Genomic DNA, 20,419 nt, shown 5'->3' with positions numbered 1-20,419 from the left:
TTTTTCTCTAATTTAATTTCCTGTAGTACTATTTCTGTTGCACAGCCCAATTTTTCGAACTGTAGCACTTATAATTAGATTCTAAGTATTTATTTTTCTCCTTTTATCCAGTTTATAAAACTTGTAAATATATGATGTTAAAAAATTTAACCTTTATTATTACTGACCTCTTATTTCTGATTATCCATTTAATACTAATTTTTAAAACTTTATTGTGACTTATTTCACACTTAGTACATGGTCAGTTTTTGCTAATATAAAATGTTTAAGAATATTCTCTAATTGCTGATTATTTTAAATTTGTCCATTGAATCAATATTGTTGATTGCATTATTCAAATCTGTGTTTTCATTCACCCTTTGGCTTAGTTTATTTATCAATAATTGAGAACTGCTGAAATCTATCTTATTCAGTTTGTTGGTTTAGTCTAGTAATTTATACATTTTGAGGTCATTTTATAAAGTATATACAAATTAAAAATAGTTATACATTTCTAGTGAATTTATCCTTTTATCATTATTTAGGGTCCTACTACCATAAAATCTAATTTTGATTTAGTGTCACTAAAGCTACACAAATTTTGTTATTTGCCTGTGTGTTTTCATCTTTTAAAAAATCCAGCCTATACATAGCTGATTTAAAAAACTTAATCAATCTTTCATTGAACCGGGTTTAGTTTATTCATCTTTATTTTAATTAGCATTTCTTGACCTGTTACTATTTTCTTACTAGTTTTGTTCCTCCCCCACTGCTAATTTCTTTTGTGCCAAGTTACTGTCGTCCTGTCTCACTATTTTAAACTTCCCTTTGCAACGATTCATTCTATATCTATTATTTTAGCAGTTACTCTTGAGATTTTAATAACACATTTTAAGGTTAAATAGTATCTTAACCCACTTTCTGAATAATGAAAGCACCTCAAAACACTTTAATTCTAATCATTCTCCTCCCATCTTAAAAACTACTATCCAGTTTCTCAATTACATCCTATTTGAAAAGTCCACATTCGTGTTGCATAAAATGTTTATTTCATTTTACAGTTATATACAATTTTACTTCTTATAAACATTTAAATATGACTTTTATATTAATAACACTTTTGATTTACATGTTTATCGTTGTATTTGTTCACCAGTTCAATTTCAGATCATGCTTGCAGAAACATTTTTCCTTTTCGAAGATCATCCTTTTTGCACTTCCTTTATTGAAGTTCCGTAGATGGCAAAAATCTGTTTTTCATCTGAACATTTCAGTTTTGCTTGGCACAAATTCCAAGTTGATAATTAGCTTTCCCTCAGAAATTCGAAGGCATTATTCCTTCATCTTTTGGGTACATTATTGCTATTGAGAAGCCTACTAAGTATGTGACTGTCTTGCCTTCATTATCTTTTTCTTCCTTTGAATGCTTTTAAAATCTTGTGTCTGGTATCTTGCAGTCCCATTTCTTTGGGTTTAGGCATCGATTTGATCCATGTATGCTTGAAATATACGGTGCTTCCTGAAATTATGACTTTATGTTTTTCCAACAAATATGGAAAATAGTTATCTTCAAATATTGCCACTGCTCCATCCTCTATTCTTCCCTCCGAATACTTCTAGTATTCTCTCCATATCTCTAAATTTCTCTTAAATATCTGTATTTACTAGCTCCTTGTTTCTCCCTGCTGCGCACGGGGTAATTCCTTTAGATCTCACTTCCAGTTTATTTATTGTCTCTTCAGTTAAGTCTAATATAATATTCAACATGTCTGAGGATTCTTTTTTTTTTTAATTTCAAGTAACTTATTTTTCTTTTTTAGCAGTTGTTTTTTAGATTTGCCTCTCATTCCATCTTTCATCGATGTCAGTGATGAGACTTTAGAGAACTGAATTCAAAGTTTATTATTTCTATAGGTTCTTTCTCATGCTAGTTTCACTTTGCACCGGTTATCTCTAGTCTAGTCATAATATTGCTTTATCTTAAGCCATGGAAATCTTGAGCCTATATCTTGCTTCTGCCAGGAGTTATAGGATACTATAAACTAAGTAGCCACTTCAACTGTCTTGGCTAGGACAGCATCTCAGATTCAGATTCATCTCCTTGTTTCTAGTCCAAGGCAACCAGCATATGAATGTACTGCAATTAGTATTTGCCATCTGAGCAACCACTGTCCACTTGCATGCTTAAAACAGTATTCAGAATTCCCAACTCAAAATGTGCTCATCTTTGTGGGTGAGTAAAAATAGAGGTATGATTCTCAGACACTTTCCCTACTTTCTTTGACCTAATTAATGCATTCAAAAATAGATTTTATTTAGGATTTTGTTGTTCTGCAGTACCTAGTATAATGCACTGTTAGAAGTAAAGTCTCATTAAATATATTAAAACAGGTATAATATTCTTAATCTGAGAAAACACATGATTTATGGTAATTCTTTATAATTCAAACCTTTCTGAAAGGTTTCCTACCCTTTGACCAGAACTTGATCAGTCTTTTGGTATACATTAGAGAAGTCCTAGAGTATGAACTTACCCAACAGGTTGTTGCCCCACTTTGTAGAAATTCCATTTATTCTATGACTAAGATATTCAGTCAACCCTGACTATTCATATTTTTAATATCCTGATCAATATGTGATCCAGATCAACAGGACTAAAATCTATGAAAATAAACCATCATTTTGAACTTTTTAAAAATAGATAATAAGGATTTGTTACATGCAACTTCCATCTATATGCATGACTTTATTTTTGGAACCTGAGCCATCTATAATATAAGCAGGGCTAAACAAGGCAGCTGATGATTTCATTTTAGTCAGAAACCTAATAGGCATTATGGCAGCAGAGGTAGCTGCTCTGGTCTTAAATGCAGATGAATTGTTTGCAATCTTTATTATTCATAATGGTTGCTCAGTGTCCTCTGGTAGATCAGGAAGCTGTGTCTCACCCTAATCACTGAAGTAATGAAAGGAGATACCCGCAGCAAGGACTGCAACTGCAACTGCTGCAATCACACCTACAAGTAAAACAAACACAAAACAAATGGAAATGGGATGAGCAAAAGAAAGGCTTAACTGATCCTAGGCTCTGAAATGTAGGCAACCAATGAGCCTAAATAACAAGATACACCGGCATAAACACATATACTTACACACACACACACATATATATATATTAAAAGCCAGCTAAGTCTTATGAGGAAAATACAACAATAAACTGAATAGATGGCAAAGGCTGGACCAGTAATCCTGTACTTTGCCACTTACCAAAACCTTCAAGGAAAAAAAAGTATCTCTCTTACACACATGTGCACTCACACAGATCTGAGAGGAAAACTCACACATACTTTTTTTTAAAAAAAAAGATTTTATTTATTTATTTGACAGAGACCACAAGTAGGCAGAGAGGCAGGCAGAGAGAGAGGAAGGGAAGCAGGCTCCCTGCTGAGCAGAGAGCCAGATGCCCTGAGATCACAACCGAGCCAAAGGCAGAGGCTTTAACCCACTAAGCCACCCAGGTGCCCCTCACACATACTTTAAAAGGTTTCTATAAATATCCACACTGACATTCCAGCTAGCTTAAACCAAAAGACAGTCCCAATGGGGGGTGGGTCTCAAACATGACAAGGCAAAGTCATTTGTGTAACTATTCAAAATAAAAAACTCAGATTCCACCATTATAAAATCTAAGAATTAGTAAGTTTGTGTTGGTAACTTCTAGTTTTACTTATTTTTTCCTGATAATTTTAAGTTAACCAAACCAAAACCAACAGAGCAGTCCAGACACAAACATACACATACATATGCACTTCAGTACCAGAATTTAGGTAATAATCTAATAAGTAAGTGCCAAGAAAGATCTTCTGACTTCTCTCAGTCAAAAGTCTTAATGCCTATAAAAGCATTTCTCAAACCGGCATTCCACTTAACAGTCTACATTTTCTTTAACCAGTAAGTCTGCACAACGTTAAAGTGATTGCCATGCTTCTTGGAGCCTTTAAAATTCAAAGCTCATTACGAATTTCCAGACTTGAATTTGACTTTTTTCATAGAACATGTATCAAAATCTTCTACAACAGCAGTTCTTCAAAGAACATCAATCTGGAAGGCATTGGTCCAATTATAATAAATGATTCCTGAAACTCAGTTTTTCTTGCCAAAACACAAAAAGTGGGGTGCCTTGGTGGCTAAGTTGTTAAGCATCCAAATCTTGATTTTGGCTGAGGTCGTGATTTCAGGTTTGTGAGATCAAGCCCTCTGCACTGGGTGTGGAGCCTGCTTAAGATTCTCTCTATCCCTCTGCTCCTTCTACCCTCTCTAAAAACAAACAAACACACCAACAAATAATAGGAAGTGTCATGTTTGAGGGCAACTGCAATAATGCATTATTTATGAATCTTTCCATCTCTTCTATCTCCAGGGTCTTGCACTTTCCATAATACTCAATAAATATGGGCTTAATCTAGCACATCTAAGAAAGCAAAATGTAATGGAAATATTTTAAAATAATGAGGAAACTCAAATCCAAAGTACCATCTTTTCAATTTTATAAGAGATATTAAATACCTATGTTTTGCTGAATTTTCAATATTACTGTAGCTTTAATTGGTTGTTTTGGTTGTTCATCATCTGTGTTGTCCAATGAAGCTTCGGTATTCACAGAGTAACTCATACAAGCTACAAGAGGATAACAACAATCAATCCTAAATAAAATGAGTTTTAAAAAAGAACATCATAAGGAACATATACAGTGAGCTCCATTTTCCTTCAATTTGACTTTTTTACAACACAATTAATTTGCTCATTATCAAATGTAGGTAAATTAAACTTCATGGAATATGTGTAGATAAATAAATGGAATAAATGTAGGTGAATTAAATTTCATGGAACAATTTTTAAATATTATATATAGTTTTATAACTGACTGAAACCAAAGAGCCAAAGAGCTAGTTCTGAGTGACTCCCACAAATTATGGGAGATAATAACAAATATAGTAAACAAATAATAACAAATATAGTAGATAGATAATCATGGATAATATAGATAATATAATTAAAGACAGTTATGGATAATAGCAAACACAGTAAACAAGTAATTTGTTTACCATATGGTAGTAAAAATAAACTGATACCAAAAATCAAACCAGATATGAGCAGGGTAACCTTCATTCTTAATCGGAATTAATTTCTATCATCCTTTTTGATGGCTTGACAGTAATTTCAAAATAATTATATATTAATATTAAAAGTGGGGATTAGCAACTGCCCTGTGGGCCAGACTTTATATGCCCCATAAAGCCTAAAATATTTACCATTTGGCCCTACAGAAAAAGTTTGCTGACTGGCTCTAACCTGAAATTTGAAATATAGTAGTCCCCCCACTAAACTGCAGTTTCAGATACCTGCAGTCAATTGTAGTCCAGCAGCAGATGATCCCACTTCTGACACAACGTCAGAAGGTCAACAATGCCCTAATGCTACGTCACAATGCCTGTATCATTCACCTCATTTCATCTCATTATGAGACATTTTATCATGTCACCTCATCAGAAGAGGGGTGAGTATAAATACAATCAGATATTTTGAGGGAAAAAGCACATTCACATAATTTTTATCTACTGTTTATTGTTATAACTTCTATTTTATTTTTAAGTTATTGTTTTTAATCTCTTACCATGTCTAATTTATAAATTAAACTTTATTACAGGTTTGCATATCTAGGAAAAAGCATATACTGAGTTCGCAGTATATAGAAAGGTACTATCTGCAGTTTCAGGCATCCATTGGGGTTCTTAGAATTTATCCTCTGAATATAAGGGGGTCAACTGTACACAAGCAAAATATGATCATAAATTTGACCTTAAAACAACTCAACATTAAACAAGACAACAACCTTATCTCATTTTACAGATGGAAAATAAAACCTAGAAAGTTAAGTTCATATTTGAGGGTCATGGGCAGCAGACTGAGAATTCAAATACAAGTTCTCTTTCTGTTTCATTATGCTGGTAATAATTTATGTAGATTAGCTTAGCTGAATTTATTTAACACTGATTAAAAGTGTTTGAACTAAAAACATCCTTAGATAGACCAGTGGTTTTCTTTTCTTTTTTTTTTTTCCCCTAGTGCTAAAGAATCTGACAGAAAATCCCAGCATTAAAACAGAATTATGCTGGCTAAAGCAAGAACAGAGGGCTCCTCAAGCCAGACTCCCTTCATTCCCTCAGAAGTGGCAATCAAATGCTGTTTTACAGAACTCTAGGGAGCTGTCTGAAAGCATTTACTCCATGTTGATCCTTCTATTTACAGAGAAGAGAAGAGAACCACAGAGTGAGCGACAGTAAATGCTACTATTTAAATTCAAAGTAAAAGAGCTTATTGGTTGGATTTAAAATGTTCTTATAGACATCTCTGTATTTCAATATAACTTGCAAGTATGATACATAAACTTATTGAAACACATATCTGTGGTACCAAAATGGATGAAAGAAAAAGAAAAAAAGTGCCTAATTTTTATCAATTTCCCATGAATAAAAGTTTACTGTGATTTTCAGAAATCATCTTTAGTAACTACCTCATTAGAATCTGGGGTATGACCATTTCTTTTTCCCCTCTTCAAGCATATGATGAAAGTACTTTAAAAACAAATAAAACCCCTTGCTCTTTTTTTTCTCCCATATCATAATGGTTGCAAAGGCCAAATATTTTTATTATGAACTATCTCTAGAACCAATCAGTCTTATTTCCATAGATTCTAATTTTCTTAAGGACTATAACACCTTAGTTCTAGATTACATTAACCTTACCAGTTTCATATTTCCCCTAACTTTATCTATAGAACAAAGAGTTGAATGAATAATACAGTTTTATTCATGTTACAACACATAATTTTGGTTTTTCCATTAGTAAATATCAGTACCAAAAAACTTTTTGGGGGGACACTAAAATCTTTATTATCAGACAACAAATGCAGATAAAAATAACGGATGAAGCATGAATTACACCTATTTGTTACAGGATCTCTTTTTTTTAAATTGAGTACTTGTATTTAAAGAGCACAAAAATGGTTTTGTCATGATATATTACTTATACATTTAATATTGAATTGTTATATATGAAAGTCATGCTCTAGTATGCCAAATGTTCTGCACAAGTAATTTACTTCTATAAAAAAGACATTTCATTGCTCTATTTTCATTTTTAATCTGTCATACAAAATCATACTGATTTGATACAAATCAGATAATTTTACTGAAGCAGAGCATTTTTTTCAAGGATGACTAAGATGTTGTCATAAATATTTATTTATGTCTGTTTTTGGTGGGAGCTCCTGGGATTTTAATTCAAATCTCAGACGTGATGTCATTTTACTAGTGTCTGAAATTTAAATGCAAATAACATATGATTCAATAGGAAATTAGATCTTAAGCATTCCTTAAAACCAGGTAATTTTCACTTCAGACAAGCCCCAAATTAATCATGTAAGAAAGTAATCTTTTTGAGCAACTGTCAACAAAAGAGAAAACAAGAGCAATAACGAATGAATGCTAAATTGTAAATGGGTTCAATTTCATGATAGTTGATAGTTAGGCAAGACTATTTAGATGCTTAAAATACAATGTGAGGACTTGAACTCCTTAGTTGTCTTCTTTCCCATCCCTGAATACTGAAGTAGTGAGATTTCACTATACTAAGTGATTTAGTCATAAAAATACATGTTCATTATTTTCTTTATAATTAAATTATCAATGTTTAACCAAACAACAATATAAATTTGTTATAAATAAATAAATAGTTATAAATAAATAAAAAAACAACAAAAATAAATTAGTTCTGTTATCAAGACAGAATTGATAAAGAGTTTCACCAGATTTTAAAGTCGTGTCTTCAAATTTTTAGCTGATACTGTAGATAAAGTGCATCTGAATTATTAACTTAATATCTAGTAGGAGATGACTAATGTATCTAAAAAATTTTAAAACCATAGTTACCTCTCACCTTAAGTGAGTCATTTTGACAAACAAATTGTTCTTCATCCCTTAAGTCATTTAAAAGTATGTTATTTTAAGGTACTTACCTGACAAAATATGTATTTCAAACATAGCAACTACTTGGCAAATATATTACAGAACAGAAATAATTAAGCAACAATCAGCAGATAACGGCATCAAATACTTAGAAAATAAGCCAGATTCTTATAACAAGTTAATAACCCTAAATGTATAGATACGAATTGATTTCAATTTTTGAACTTGAACATCTGAACTTCACCTTTTATAGGGTATTATATATGAAAATCCTAATTTCAAATATGTAGGAAAATCTACACATACTATAAAATATTATTTTTATACTTTAATGTTAATATTTTTATTATAATTCAGAAAGTTCACTATTTAGAAGTTTGATAATACTGGTTAATATCACCTTACAGTTATGTATCTCTTTTTGTTTAGAAAGTATTTTCCCTAATATTTGTACTAAATTCTCCTAACCTCAAGAGAAGTTGGGGTTCAGAGGGGAATTAAAGTTACCCAGATGTAGGTAGCATACCTGGACTCAGTTAAAATACTACCTTCCTAAAATCCATAAAATAATGCATCTAATATTTTTAAGTAAATAAATAAATACTAATTAACAATCCATTGTTTTATTACTAACAAAATAATATATTTTTGAGTAATTAATTAATGAGTAAAGAAGTGAATGAGTAAATGAATATAATTCTAAACAAATAGGATGTTATGAAAAATCACTTAATTTTTCTCTTAAAATGTGTTTTTACCCTAAAAAATATGCTAATTACCAAATCATTCCTTCTAATTCAACAAATACTTGAAAAAGCAAAACTAATACAATTCTACACAAGTCATATGCTTGGTCGCAATACAACTGATGCCAGTGTTCAATTCCTGAAAAGCCTAGTTACTTTTACTGTATTAATCCTTCAAAATGAACTCAAATGTCACCTGCTCTCAGAAACTTTCTTTAATCCCATATAAGGATAATCCCTGTGCCAAACATTCTGATAATTCTGTTCATCCCTCTACTACAGAACTAATCACCTAATTTAGAGTAACCCATTTTTCTGTACTTCTCTCTATACTGTGAACTTCTTGAGAGTCAGGACTGTATATTTCATCTTTAGAACCCTAATGCTTAATACATAATAGGCAATCAAAAATAGTAATCAATCACTCACTCAGATGGGATTTAAGTTTCAAAAACAGGGAAGAGTCCTTAAAGAAGCATACTTAACATAATGAAGTAGTACCTTCAATACGTCATATAATACTAGAAAAATACATAATCTAGAGATCACAAGTTTGATACAGCATACATTCAAGTATATACACCTAAACTTTCCACAAATTGCTGTGTTGTTTCCTTTGTGTTTGTAATATTAAACTCTTCCTATTCAGTTTATCTAAGTCTATACTAGATTACCAGCATAAAAAAAAGACAGAAAATAATTTTAAAATATAGTGTGAAATATATAAATAACTCCCAATATTAAAGACTTAGAAAAATCAAAATCCAAAAAAAGACTAATGAATATTTATGTATCTAAGATTAAAAAGTGGGTTTAAATACCTCAGTTACTAGCTCATACTAATACTTAACATGGTACGGTGTTAATGATAAAGCTTACTGAAGGAAAGGTGCAAAACAGGATTAAAATATATTTAGTATATATATAAATGATAAAAACAATTTATTAGAGAATAGCATTAAAATTTGATAATAATAACCAAGAAGTATATTACCTTGAGTTATAAATGAATCTTTTAATTATTTGCAAGGATATTTCAAAGAATTCCAAGAACCATTCAAAACTATGGAGCTTTTAATATATCTGGGATTATCCACTGAATACAGAGCATCAATTTATACAACAGACATCTACTTTTCAATTAAAGTGAAACATAATGCAGTAATAATAAATAATGAGAAAATGGAAACAGTTTGCTAAAACTGAAAATAGCAATGTTAAAATCTGGTTACTGTAGATTGTTATTGCTAACCTACAGTCAAAATATTTTCTTCTCATTGAATAATTAACATAATCACTGGAAACTTTAAGGTTTTAATCATTAATGTTAAGTTCTTACTTTTATGACCTTAACAACATGCTCTGCATAATTAACAGTGCATACATATTTTATCTTCCAAATCAGGAAAGGAAATTTCCTTTTAAGGAAGGGAATCTGGTCTTTGATTTTTACCTATTACATTGCCTTGAACAGAGCAAATGCTTAATAAATATGTAATAGACATACTAAATCCTATAAACTAAAATTAATAAGTCTAGTGCTGCATACTGTAATATGTTTTAAATGTTCTATGCTCCTTATAATGTTCTGAATTATATCACCATAGAGCTGTGACTATCACACCCTTTTTAAATGTTCATGTTCAGTTACAAACCTTAAAAACCTTGTCTGGCTAGATGTAAACTTTACAATTTTTCAAGCATAAAATAAGTGACAAAAAGATGTACTATAATTTCCAAAAAATGATCTATTTAGTATGTATCAGTCAATTATTCACAAATATTTAAGAATACCTGTCATGTTTGAGGTATGGAGCTCAGATAGAGAGATAAACATTCTATGTACATATTATCAAAAATTTGACAGGGGTGCTTGGGTGGCTCAGGCACTTAAGCATCTGCCTTTAGCTCAGGGCATCGTCACAGTGTCCTAAGATGGAGCCCTGCAGATTGGGCTCCATGCTCAGTGGGGAGCCTGCTTCTCCCTCTCCTCCCCACTCCTACGCTCTCTCACCATCTCTGTAATTATCTCTCAAATAAGTAAATAATATCTTAAAAAAATAAATAAAATCTAAATGAAATCTCTCTCTCCTTACACTTTTATATCTAATTTTTAAAGTAAGCTACAAAGATAGTCAAAAAATTTTAAAGTTGTAAGTTGCGAATGGGTCAAGTTTTGTATACAGTGCTACCCTTTAATCTTTCATGAATGTAATACACACTAGAAGTGACAAGTAATTCAAAAAGAATATGAAAACCATCTATTATGATAACAGATCCAAGATTCTTACCAAGAAGTGAGAAATTATACTGACAGAAGCAAGATGAAATTAAACCAGGATAATGTAACATCATTCATTTAAGTCAAAAAATTTTTTGAATGATGCAATTAAGATGGCCATGCTAAAATAAATATCTAGAGCATGGAAGGTAGTAGTTCTATAGTCTGTGTTGGTTAGGTCCCATTGAAAGGAACTGTTAGAAAAAAGCACAGACTCTAGAACAAAATTGCTTGAGTTTAAATTCTAACTCCACCATTTACTAGCTGTGTAACCCAAGAAAAATTACTTGACCTTTCTGAGACTCAATTCTCTCATCTGGAAAATGGGGCTAAGAATAGTATCTATATCATAGATTATTATAAGAATAAGAAGATTATTTTAAGAATTGAATGATTTAGTATTGTAAGGTTCTTAAAACAGTGCCTATATATAGTAGATTCTATATAAACAATAGCTAATAATATTATTAGAGTATTAGATTGAATTCGGGGTAATGCCTTTCAAGAGAGACAAACCAAAGTATATTTAAAGAAATAGTTTTTAGGGGCACCTGGGTGGCTCAGTGGGTTAAGCCGCTGCCTTCGGCTCAGGTCATGATCTCAGGGTCCTGGAATCAAGTCCCGCATCAGGCTCTCTGCTCAGCAGGGAGCCTGCTTCCCTCTCTCTCTCTGCTTGCCTCTCTGTCTACTTGTGATCTCTGTCTGTCAAATAAATAAAATGTTTAAATAATAATAATAATAGTTTTTTAACACAGTTGCTGTTTTAACAGCAGATACTGAGCAATTTTAAATAAAGTATTTTTTTTTCTTTAAAACAAGCTTACTCTTCCACAGCATAATTAACACTAACCTGGAGTTGCTGGGGAAAAAAAAAACAAAAAAACAAACTCACTAGTCTCAAACTAACCTAAGATTTTACTGACAGACTTGATATTCGCCAACGAAATACTTACTTATTATTGTAACAACAGTATTCTGACTCAAATACTCTTATGGTGGGAAGCAGGAATTAGTTAAATCACAGAAGAATAATTAAGAAATCAGAAAAGACTTAAATATTGCTATATTCAAATTTTATAAACTTCCATATTCAAAAACCTAAAGACTTTCTACTATGATAGCAGAAATTTTAAATTTGATGAACAGCTACATACTCAGTATTTACTGATACTTGCAAATAATTACTTTTAACACATATTTATAAATGTTGCAGGAAGTCTGTCATAAACTTACACACTTATTTATGGGTATGTTTTCATAACCTGCTTTCACTAGATACAAAACAAAAGGAAAGCAACACAAAACAAAAGCAGCCTTCTAAATAGAATGTAAGGTCAAATGTGAAAGTGATGGTTAGGAGGAGAAACTGTTACATAATTAGATAGTATGGCAAATCTATGCTCTATAATAATAATCTTGATCTAATGTTTGGAACTGCCAATTTCAGCTTGGTATTCCAATTATATGAAGGGGTAAGAAAATAAAGCCCACTAGTATCGAAGAGATGTCTAATAAACTGTTTAAAAATGCTTAACGAAGTGATTAATTAAGATAGTGAATTTTAAGAAAACTTTTCTTACAATAAAAGAAATACCTAAAAGCTATGTATTTCATTTAAAGCTGAACTTGTTTTATGAAGATCTACTTGCTAGGCTTAGAAAAACCTTAAGCAACTTAAATATTGGTAGAATTTTCCAGGAAAACACTGACTGTATGTTTCTATCTGTAGAAATTAAACAGACACATTTTTAAATGCCTCAAAAATATTAAACAGAACTAATGTTAAAGAAATCTAAAGACAAACTAGATGTCTTAAAGGTCATCTAGCAAAAGTCTAATCAGGTTCTTAAGTAACATCATATAATTACCTGTGTTTATTTCCTCTGCAATTTCCAAATCTTCTATTTGAATCATATGATCTAACATCTCTATAAAATGGTCTCTCATTTCTTCAGCTGACTCATCACCAAATTTATAATCACATAACATTACAGTGGATCCCGGAATGGGGACGAAAACTCGGTGAGGGAGGATATGAAACTCTTTTTCAGAATCTGAAAGGAGAAGGAACATTATCAATATTTAGATAGGTCTGTAACTAGCATCCATGATATATTTGTATATAAAATAAATATTAATAAAAATAAAACCTAAAAGGCCTTTTCATGTCTTAATTGATCAGACATAGAATTGCTCTTGCTGAATTCTGCTCTCAATACTCCTGGCCTCTGTAAGGGACTAAATGATACTCCTATAAAATATAAACTTAACCACTGCCTTCAATGTGAGGATATTGTTAAGAAGGAATACCCGGGAGAATTTTGTCCCTGGTCTCAGAAATTGTTGTTTTTCTTGTTTAACAGTATAAGCACTGCATTTTATAAATACTTCTCTTCTTCATGCAATTTGGAGTCAAATTAGTGGCCCACCTATGTCAAATGTATAGGACAATTTAATAGCATTCCTTTTGCTCTAATCTTGCTGCTGACTTCATCTTACAGATCGAGCCCCTATATCAAGCATGTGTAAGACATCAAGATCCATGTTTTCTATAGTCCTCTTACTACTAACTCTATCCTGCTTTCTTTTTCATTTTCCTCTTGCCTTGTTGTTATTGCTAATATTTTTTATCTTGCTAAATTGTAATGCCTTTCTGTAAACAGCCTTAAAGTATCCTTAGAAAAAATAATCTGAAGCTAAATAAACAATAAGTGTTTCATTCTTTGAATACTCACAAAATAAAATACAGTATTTCACCCAACTTCTAACATTGTCACTGCTCTACATAAACACGTAATTATTGTTTGGTTCAACACCTTCCTCCTATTGAACTATTAACAAAGAGATTTTGTGTAAAGAATCACCTCTTTCAGCAATGGATATGATTAAGTTGCCAATGAAAACATCAAGTAGAAAACTGGGGCTCACTTTAAAAGCAATCTACATTTCCTTATCAAACTAGTGGTAGTTCTACACAATTACAAACAGAAGATGATGAAGAATGCCTTAAGTGTCACAGAAAATGCTATGACTTAAATTATGTGTTCCTGCCAGATTCTGCTTGTCATAGGAGAACTGGGAGAAGAATTTTACTCTTTGACCAGACTGCCTCCTAGCTATAAAATTATATTACTGCAATTTTTACTGTAGCATGTACATTGTCCACCCATTGAAATTAGGAATGCATTATTTTACTTTGATCTATAGTTTCTTAAAAAAGGTTAAGTTCAAAACTTTCAAAGATGGCTATAATATGTATATGTAATTGGCATGCAAAAATTTAAAACTATTTCAAAGTGCATTATTCTCTTCTAGTTTTCCTGAAAAAGAAACAGATATGCTTGATATGAAAGCAAATGTTAAAGCAGTGTTGCAATAACTTTACTCACTGAAAAAAAGAACTTATAATTTTTAAGTTAAAAAGTTAAATTAGCCATTTAGTAGCTAAATAAAATCAAGTTTTCTGGTTGATCTGAGGCTAAAAATGAGAAGATCTTATTAAAAAAAACAAAAACAAAAAAAAACAAAACAAAAAGAAACTCCTCCTAAAGCATTCTAAGAAACCTTTAGGAATATTCCCACAGCAGAGCATCTAGTTAAACACTATCTGAGTAAGTTCAAAACAGAGAAAAAAATTCAAGGTAATGTAAGAATTGTTTTTTTACTGCTTAGGAACAGAATCCTAACTCATACTGGAGTATTCTAGAAAATTGTGTAGAACAGTTGATACTGGAGTTGATTCTTGAAGGATAAATAGACATTTGTATGAAACAAAGAGAAGTGCCATCCAGAGAGCAAAAGCATGACCAAAGGCAAAGAGGAATACAATTATGTTCTCAAAGGACAAATGGTATGGATGGATATGAATACAGGAATGGAGGAAGGTAAGAGTCCTCAATTTTCACAATGAGGAGGTCATCTGCTGAGAGTAAGTTGAATAAGATTAAATGCAGGCTAGAAGCTCTGGAATACTTAAGGGGAATCTGAGAAGAAGACCATAATAAGCTAAGGGATGACTGGACTGCTTACATTTTTATTGTCACTGGATAGCCAGAATTCAGACTATGTTTATTTCAAAGATTAGGAATGTTAAGTTAATATGCCCTTTGCAGAATTCCTTAGGCATGCAAAAATACTCTAGTTCAGATTAATTTCATGGCATATGTTCTACATTTTACCATATAACAAATCTATAAAATCTTACCAGTATAGAAGAAAGGTGACCCAAGTAAAATAAAGACCAAATCTAAAATCTAACAACTTGGTATACATATGTTCAACTTCAAATTATATGTTTGTTTCTATTATTACACTTGCAATTTATTCTTTTATCTTGATATCTTAAGATCAACTAGCATGTTGCTGAAATAATTCTATTACTAAAGTTTAAAAATATATGTATTTATATTTGCTTTCTTTTTGAAATATAATGATATATTTTCCCAAAATTAAAATTAGGAAATTTTAAAGACAACTATCAAGTAAGTCTCATTCTTTATCATCTCCAATATAATAGTAACTACCACTTACTGAACATATAGCTTACCAATTTGTACTAGGGGCTTTACAAACATCATCTTTTTAAATTTCACAACCTCAGAGTATCTACTATAATCCCTGTTTTCTAGGTAAGGCAATGGATACTTGGATAGACTAAATCATTGTTCTAAAGCGACCCTGCTAGTTGCAGGGTAGACGTAGAACCCAACCAAGTATGTTAGTCATTAAAGATTTTATTTATTTGACAGACAGAGATCACAAGTAGGCAGAGAGGCAGGCAGAGAGACAGGGGGAAGCAGGTTCCCTGCTGAGCAGAAAGGCCGATGTGGAGCTCGATCCCAGGACCCTGGGATCACGACCTGAGCCGAAGGCAGAGGCTTTAACCCACTGAGCCACCCAGGTGCCCCATTCCAACAAACTACACTGACCATTCTCTTCACACTGGCCTCAAAGGCCACTCAACTACCAGTGAAAATTTTTATTTAAAAAAAAATTTCGGGTAAGATTAGATGATAACCTTAATTTCTAATACATCAAATTTAATGTATAAGTGTCACAACTGTGATACTTATATCACAGAGCTGTGAGAAGTAATTGTATTGCTTGAACATCAGCAAAAATTTAAAAATACTAGCTCACTCAATATAAAATAATACCAAGATAGTCATACAATACCAGTTTACTAAGCACCGTTAAATGGAACAGAGTATTGAACTAATGTGTGTAATAGGGAGTACAGTTCCATGTCTCTGAAAATCCTAAAATTCACAGTTCAGTTGTAGCACATACTGTTGCTCAGTAAGTGAAGTAATGTTGAACACCACAAAGAGTTACCACATATGCAAAGTTAAGTACTAAAAACAAGGCCACCCTGACATGAGGATAAGCTGAATGGGTGACTGACCAGGTTTTACATACTTCCCAAAACAAAAATCACAATCTAATTGCTGCATGTAAGATTCAATTCATGTCTCAGAAAAACTATATATTATTAGTAAATGGAGCTTCAGAGTAAATTTGTGAGTACAGGAAGGACAAATGTTAAATCTGGCAATTATACTAATCTAGGAATATAAAAAAGATTATGATTAGTCCACCAAGCCTAATATACTATCTATCGATATAGGTAACAAGAAGTTAATTCTACAGTTACACAGAGTTTTTCCTATTAACATAAAAATATTCCCTTAACAAGCTAATGTGTATGTTTCAATTATGTACATATTCAATTGTGAATTGCAAGTGCACTCAAACCTGACTGGTAGAAGGCAGAGAAAAATGTGTAACTTCCAGAAGCATACTCAGTATTATAATTGTGTTTTTGAGTAAAAAAATTATTATTAATACAAATTATAGAAATGGTATAGTTTACACATCTCAAAATGGAATAATATAAAAGGTTAAAACACCATAGCCCAGGCTTTTTAAAACCTAAGAAAGTATTAGGGTAATAGTGAGTATATAAATTAGTACTCAAAAAATTTAGTAGGAATAGAGAGATCAGTTCCATATATGCCACAATTTATAACTCTTAAAATTTATTATAAATACTTAAACTAATAAATAAATTTTGAATAATTTTTTTAAAATCTCAGATTTAATTAAAAATATTCACTTTAAAATGTTAATAAAAGGGTGCCTGGATGGCTCAGTTTAAGTGGCTGCCTTCGGCTCACATCATGATCTCAAAGTCCTGAGATTAAGCCCCACATCAGGCTCCCTCCCTGCTCAGTGGGAAGCCTGCTTCTCCTTCTGCTGCTCCCCCCGCTTGTGCTCTCCTCTCTCCCTCAAATAAATAAAATCTTAAAAATAAAATAAAATAAAATAAAAATAAAATATTAACATAGTTTACCCATTCCGGCAGAAATTTATGCAGAATTTTTTTAAAAAATCCTCCCTGAGGCTGTTAAATGTTGACAAATCTGTTATTATATGGGTTCCAAACATTTTTTTTGGATGGAAGTTGAAAAACTAAGAAAATTCATTCTCATTCACTAAGAAAAGTAAAGATGCCATATTGTCATAAAAGATAGATCAGGGTAGTTACAAAAGATGACGTATCTATTATATTTTGACATCCTATTCCTCTATCAATTGAATACACGTAAAAAATGTTCTTAATTTTATACTCATAACTTTTTTTTCTGGTATTTCATTCAAAAGAAGATCTTCAAATAGCATTTCACAACGATCTGCAACTGTATTCAATATATCTCTCTTCATTGCCTATGAAAAAACAAAACAAATTACAGTAAGAAATAAGACCCATTACTTTAGATTTATTTTATTACCACCCTCACCCAACATAATGGACTTTCCTATATAATCACATCCACCAAAACAACAATACATCATTCCATTTTTTTAATATCCATTTATTTAATATGCTTACTAACCCATTAACAGTTTAATAGCAAATTTGTCTCACCTTCATTTAAATAATTGAAACCAAATAAATTAATGAAATTTTCCATCTAAAGAAATACTGCTAGTGTTTCAAATTAGGAAATGTATAACCATGATAAAAGTGCCAGTCAACATTTTTAAAAGTTCTGAATATCCAGATTATAGAATACTACCTAACAGTATTTAGGATGAATACTTTTCCTGTTATTTAAAAAGTTTAATTTCCTGCCAAAGAAATGATTTCAAATGCACTAATATATCACAATTGTGGAGCACTGAATAAATTTGTATAATCATCAGTTTAACAAAGGCATTTTTAAAACAGATATCCTACATATGAAAATCTTGGGACCATTACATGGTATATTTGGACTAGCCAATAGATTGGGACTTGATTATCAGTTAAAATCAAATCCATAATTATGATATCTGAGATTGAGAAAAATTTTAGGATTTTTGAATGTTACATTAACATGCTTCTGTTTTTCATATACCAGTTATTCCTTTTGTACCTGCACAGCATCTTTAACCTTGGGTTTATTGCTATGGATATAGGCTCTGCATTTCACAGCACCCTTAAGGTTTACAGAGCCGCTGCAGATCTGGACTGTGGCTGTGGATCTGTGGTCTGAATTCAGAAGCTGAAAAACAAAATCTATTTAAGTTCTAATAGCAAACAATTAATTATATGAAACATTTAAACATATAAGCCATTTCATGAAGTGAGAAGAAATTTTTTACTGAACCAAGTGTTTGAAAATATTTCCCATAAATTATTAAAAGGCCTTCATACTCCTCCTTACTGGGTTATATATTATTTTCTGAGTATTTTAAATGTACTCTGAAGTTAAACACAACTACATCTGAATCTTTTCTTACTAACATTACCATCTGAAATACCATTACTTATTTAACATATTCATTAAAAATATATTATTTGCAGATTACTCATATACTGCTAAGAGGAAAAGATATATAAAGAAGACATATATATATATATATATATTTGGTATATCATCTATCTAGTAGGAGATACAAGATATACAATATAAGATTTACACAAAAATAACTGGAACACAGAGGTTGTGATAAATTTGGTAAAATGATAAGCAGTGTAAAGACACTCATTTATTTAAACACCATCAACACTTAACTTCCATAGGCTAAAAGTAATGCTATATGTTCCCCAGCAGCAAAAAGGCAAGTCAACTGTGGTTGTCACCAGAAAATGACATTAGTGGTTCTAAGTAGTCACACTTCCACCTTACAATCTCATTCTTCTGTAATCTAAGAGGGGTTAATTCATGCTTGGTTTCAAGATGTTTCACAGATATTTTTAACCTTATTTTTTTAAAAGATTTTATTTATTTATTTGACAGAGATCACAAGAGAGGCAGGCAGAGAGAGGAAGGGAAGCAGGCTCCCCGCTGAGCAGAGAGCGGGATGCAGTGCTCAATCCAAGGACCCTGGGATCATGACCTGAGCTGAAGGCAGAGGCTTTAACCCACTGAGCTACCCAGGCGCCCCTATTTTTAACCTTATTATTTTAATAAATGCCAAAACCAGGAGAGCATTAAAACAGTGAAAGTACTACTGGAAGCCTATAAAATCATTATGGAATCAAAAATTGTGATTTTTAAAACAAGATACCCCGCAAATGAGACATGGCAAAAATAAAAATTCTAAGTATACCTAGAATAAATAGGGTCAATTGTGAACAAAACAAGTCCTGCAACTTGTGAATAGTGTTATATGTGCCTTTGCAATAAAGAATAATCAGGAACTGAAGAGGAAAAATGGTGAAGAAACTGAGGGACTTAATCTGTAACTACTGAAAGCGCATGAACAGTCAATGCCTAATGTAATTCAAGCACAGCTAGTTTGTTTTGTGTGTGTGTGGTTTTTTTTAGGAATTTAAACTTAAACATAGTTAAGTTCTTATTGGTAGAAAATTTGTCACAGACTGAATAGTTCAAAACGTTCTAAATCTGTTTAAAAATGTCTTTCATCAAACCAAACAGCAGAGTGATAATGTTCATATTGTATCTACAATAAACTTCCTATGATACTTGTAGAGATCATGGATATATCAATAAGCTCAGGGTGGAGGAAGAGTACTTGACTTCCCTTATTCACTATGCAGAATTTTATTCTATTGATGAAACTATTCCATTTTGGAACATAATGCCCTATTTCATCTATTTAATATCTAACATATGTTTTATAGTATATAACACATTTATAATAATATATAATATAATGTAATATAACATAACATACAGTAGTGCCCTTATAAATTAGGGCACTATTTTCCAAAAATGACAAGAGTATATATTACAGACTACACACACACACACCTACACACACACAAATGAACACTCAGAGAGTTTTCAAAAGATGTAAGGATTAACTTACTCCTTTCTGGTAGAAATGTACCTGTGTTCTACAAAGATCAAATCCTCTTGGTTTCTTTGGACTTA

The 20,419-nt window shown here is 31.6% G+C and overlaps 1 protein-coding gene across 1 annotated transcript in view; it reads right to left on the bottom strand.

Annotated features, from left to right (window-relative positions):
- Positions 1-1,005: 1,005 nt before the first annotated feature.
- The window catches only part of ODR4 (odr-4 GPCR localization factor homolog), a 39,830-nt gene continuing 20,416 nt past the window's right edge, over positions 1,006-20,419 (bottom strand). Inside the window, exons 10-14 of the mRNA XM_044267305.1 lie at positions 18,452-18,580; positions 17,669-17,759; positions 12,902-13,087; positions 4,546-4,656; positions 1,006-2,996 (exon numbers count right to left, since the gene is read on the bottom strand). Coding sequence (XP_044123240.1) covers positions 2,929-2,996; positions 4,546-4,656; positions 12,902-13,087; positions 17,669-17,759; positions 18,452-18,580 — 585 coding nt within the window. The 3' untranslated portion in view covers positions 1,006-2,928. The remainder of the gene's footprint in view (positions 2,997-4,545; positions 4,657-12,901; positions 13,088-17,668; positions 17,760-18,451; positions 18,581-20,419) is intronic.

This window comes from Neovison vison, chromosome 10, assembly GCF_020171115.1.
Source record: "Neovison vison isolate M4711 chromosome 10, ASM_NN_V1, whole genome shotgun sequence".
NCBI classification, from domain to species: domain Eukaryota; kingdom Metazoa; phylum Chordata; class Mammalia; order Carnivora; family Mustelidae; genus Neogale; species Neogale vison.
The sequence above is the reverse complement of the archived record's forward strand: the minus strand, read 5'-3'. Positions and strand labels throughout refer to the sequence as shown.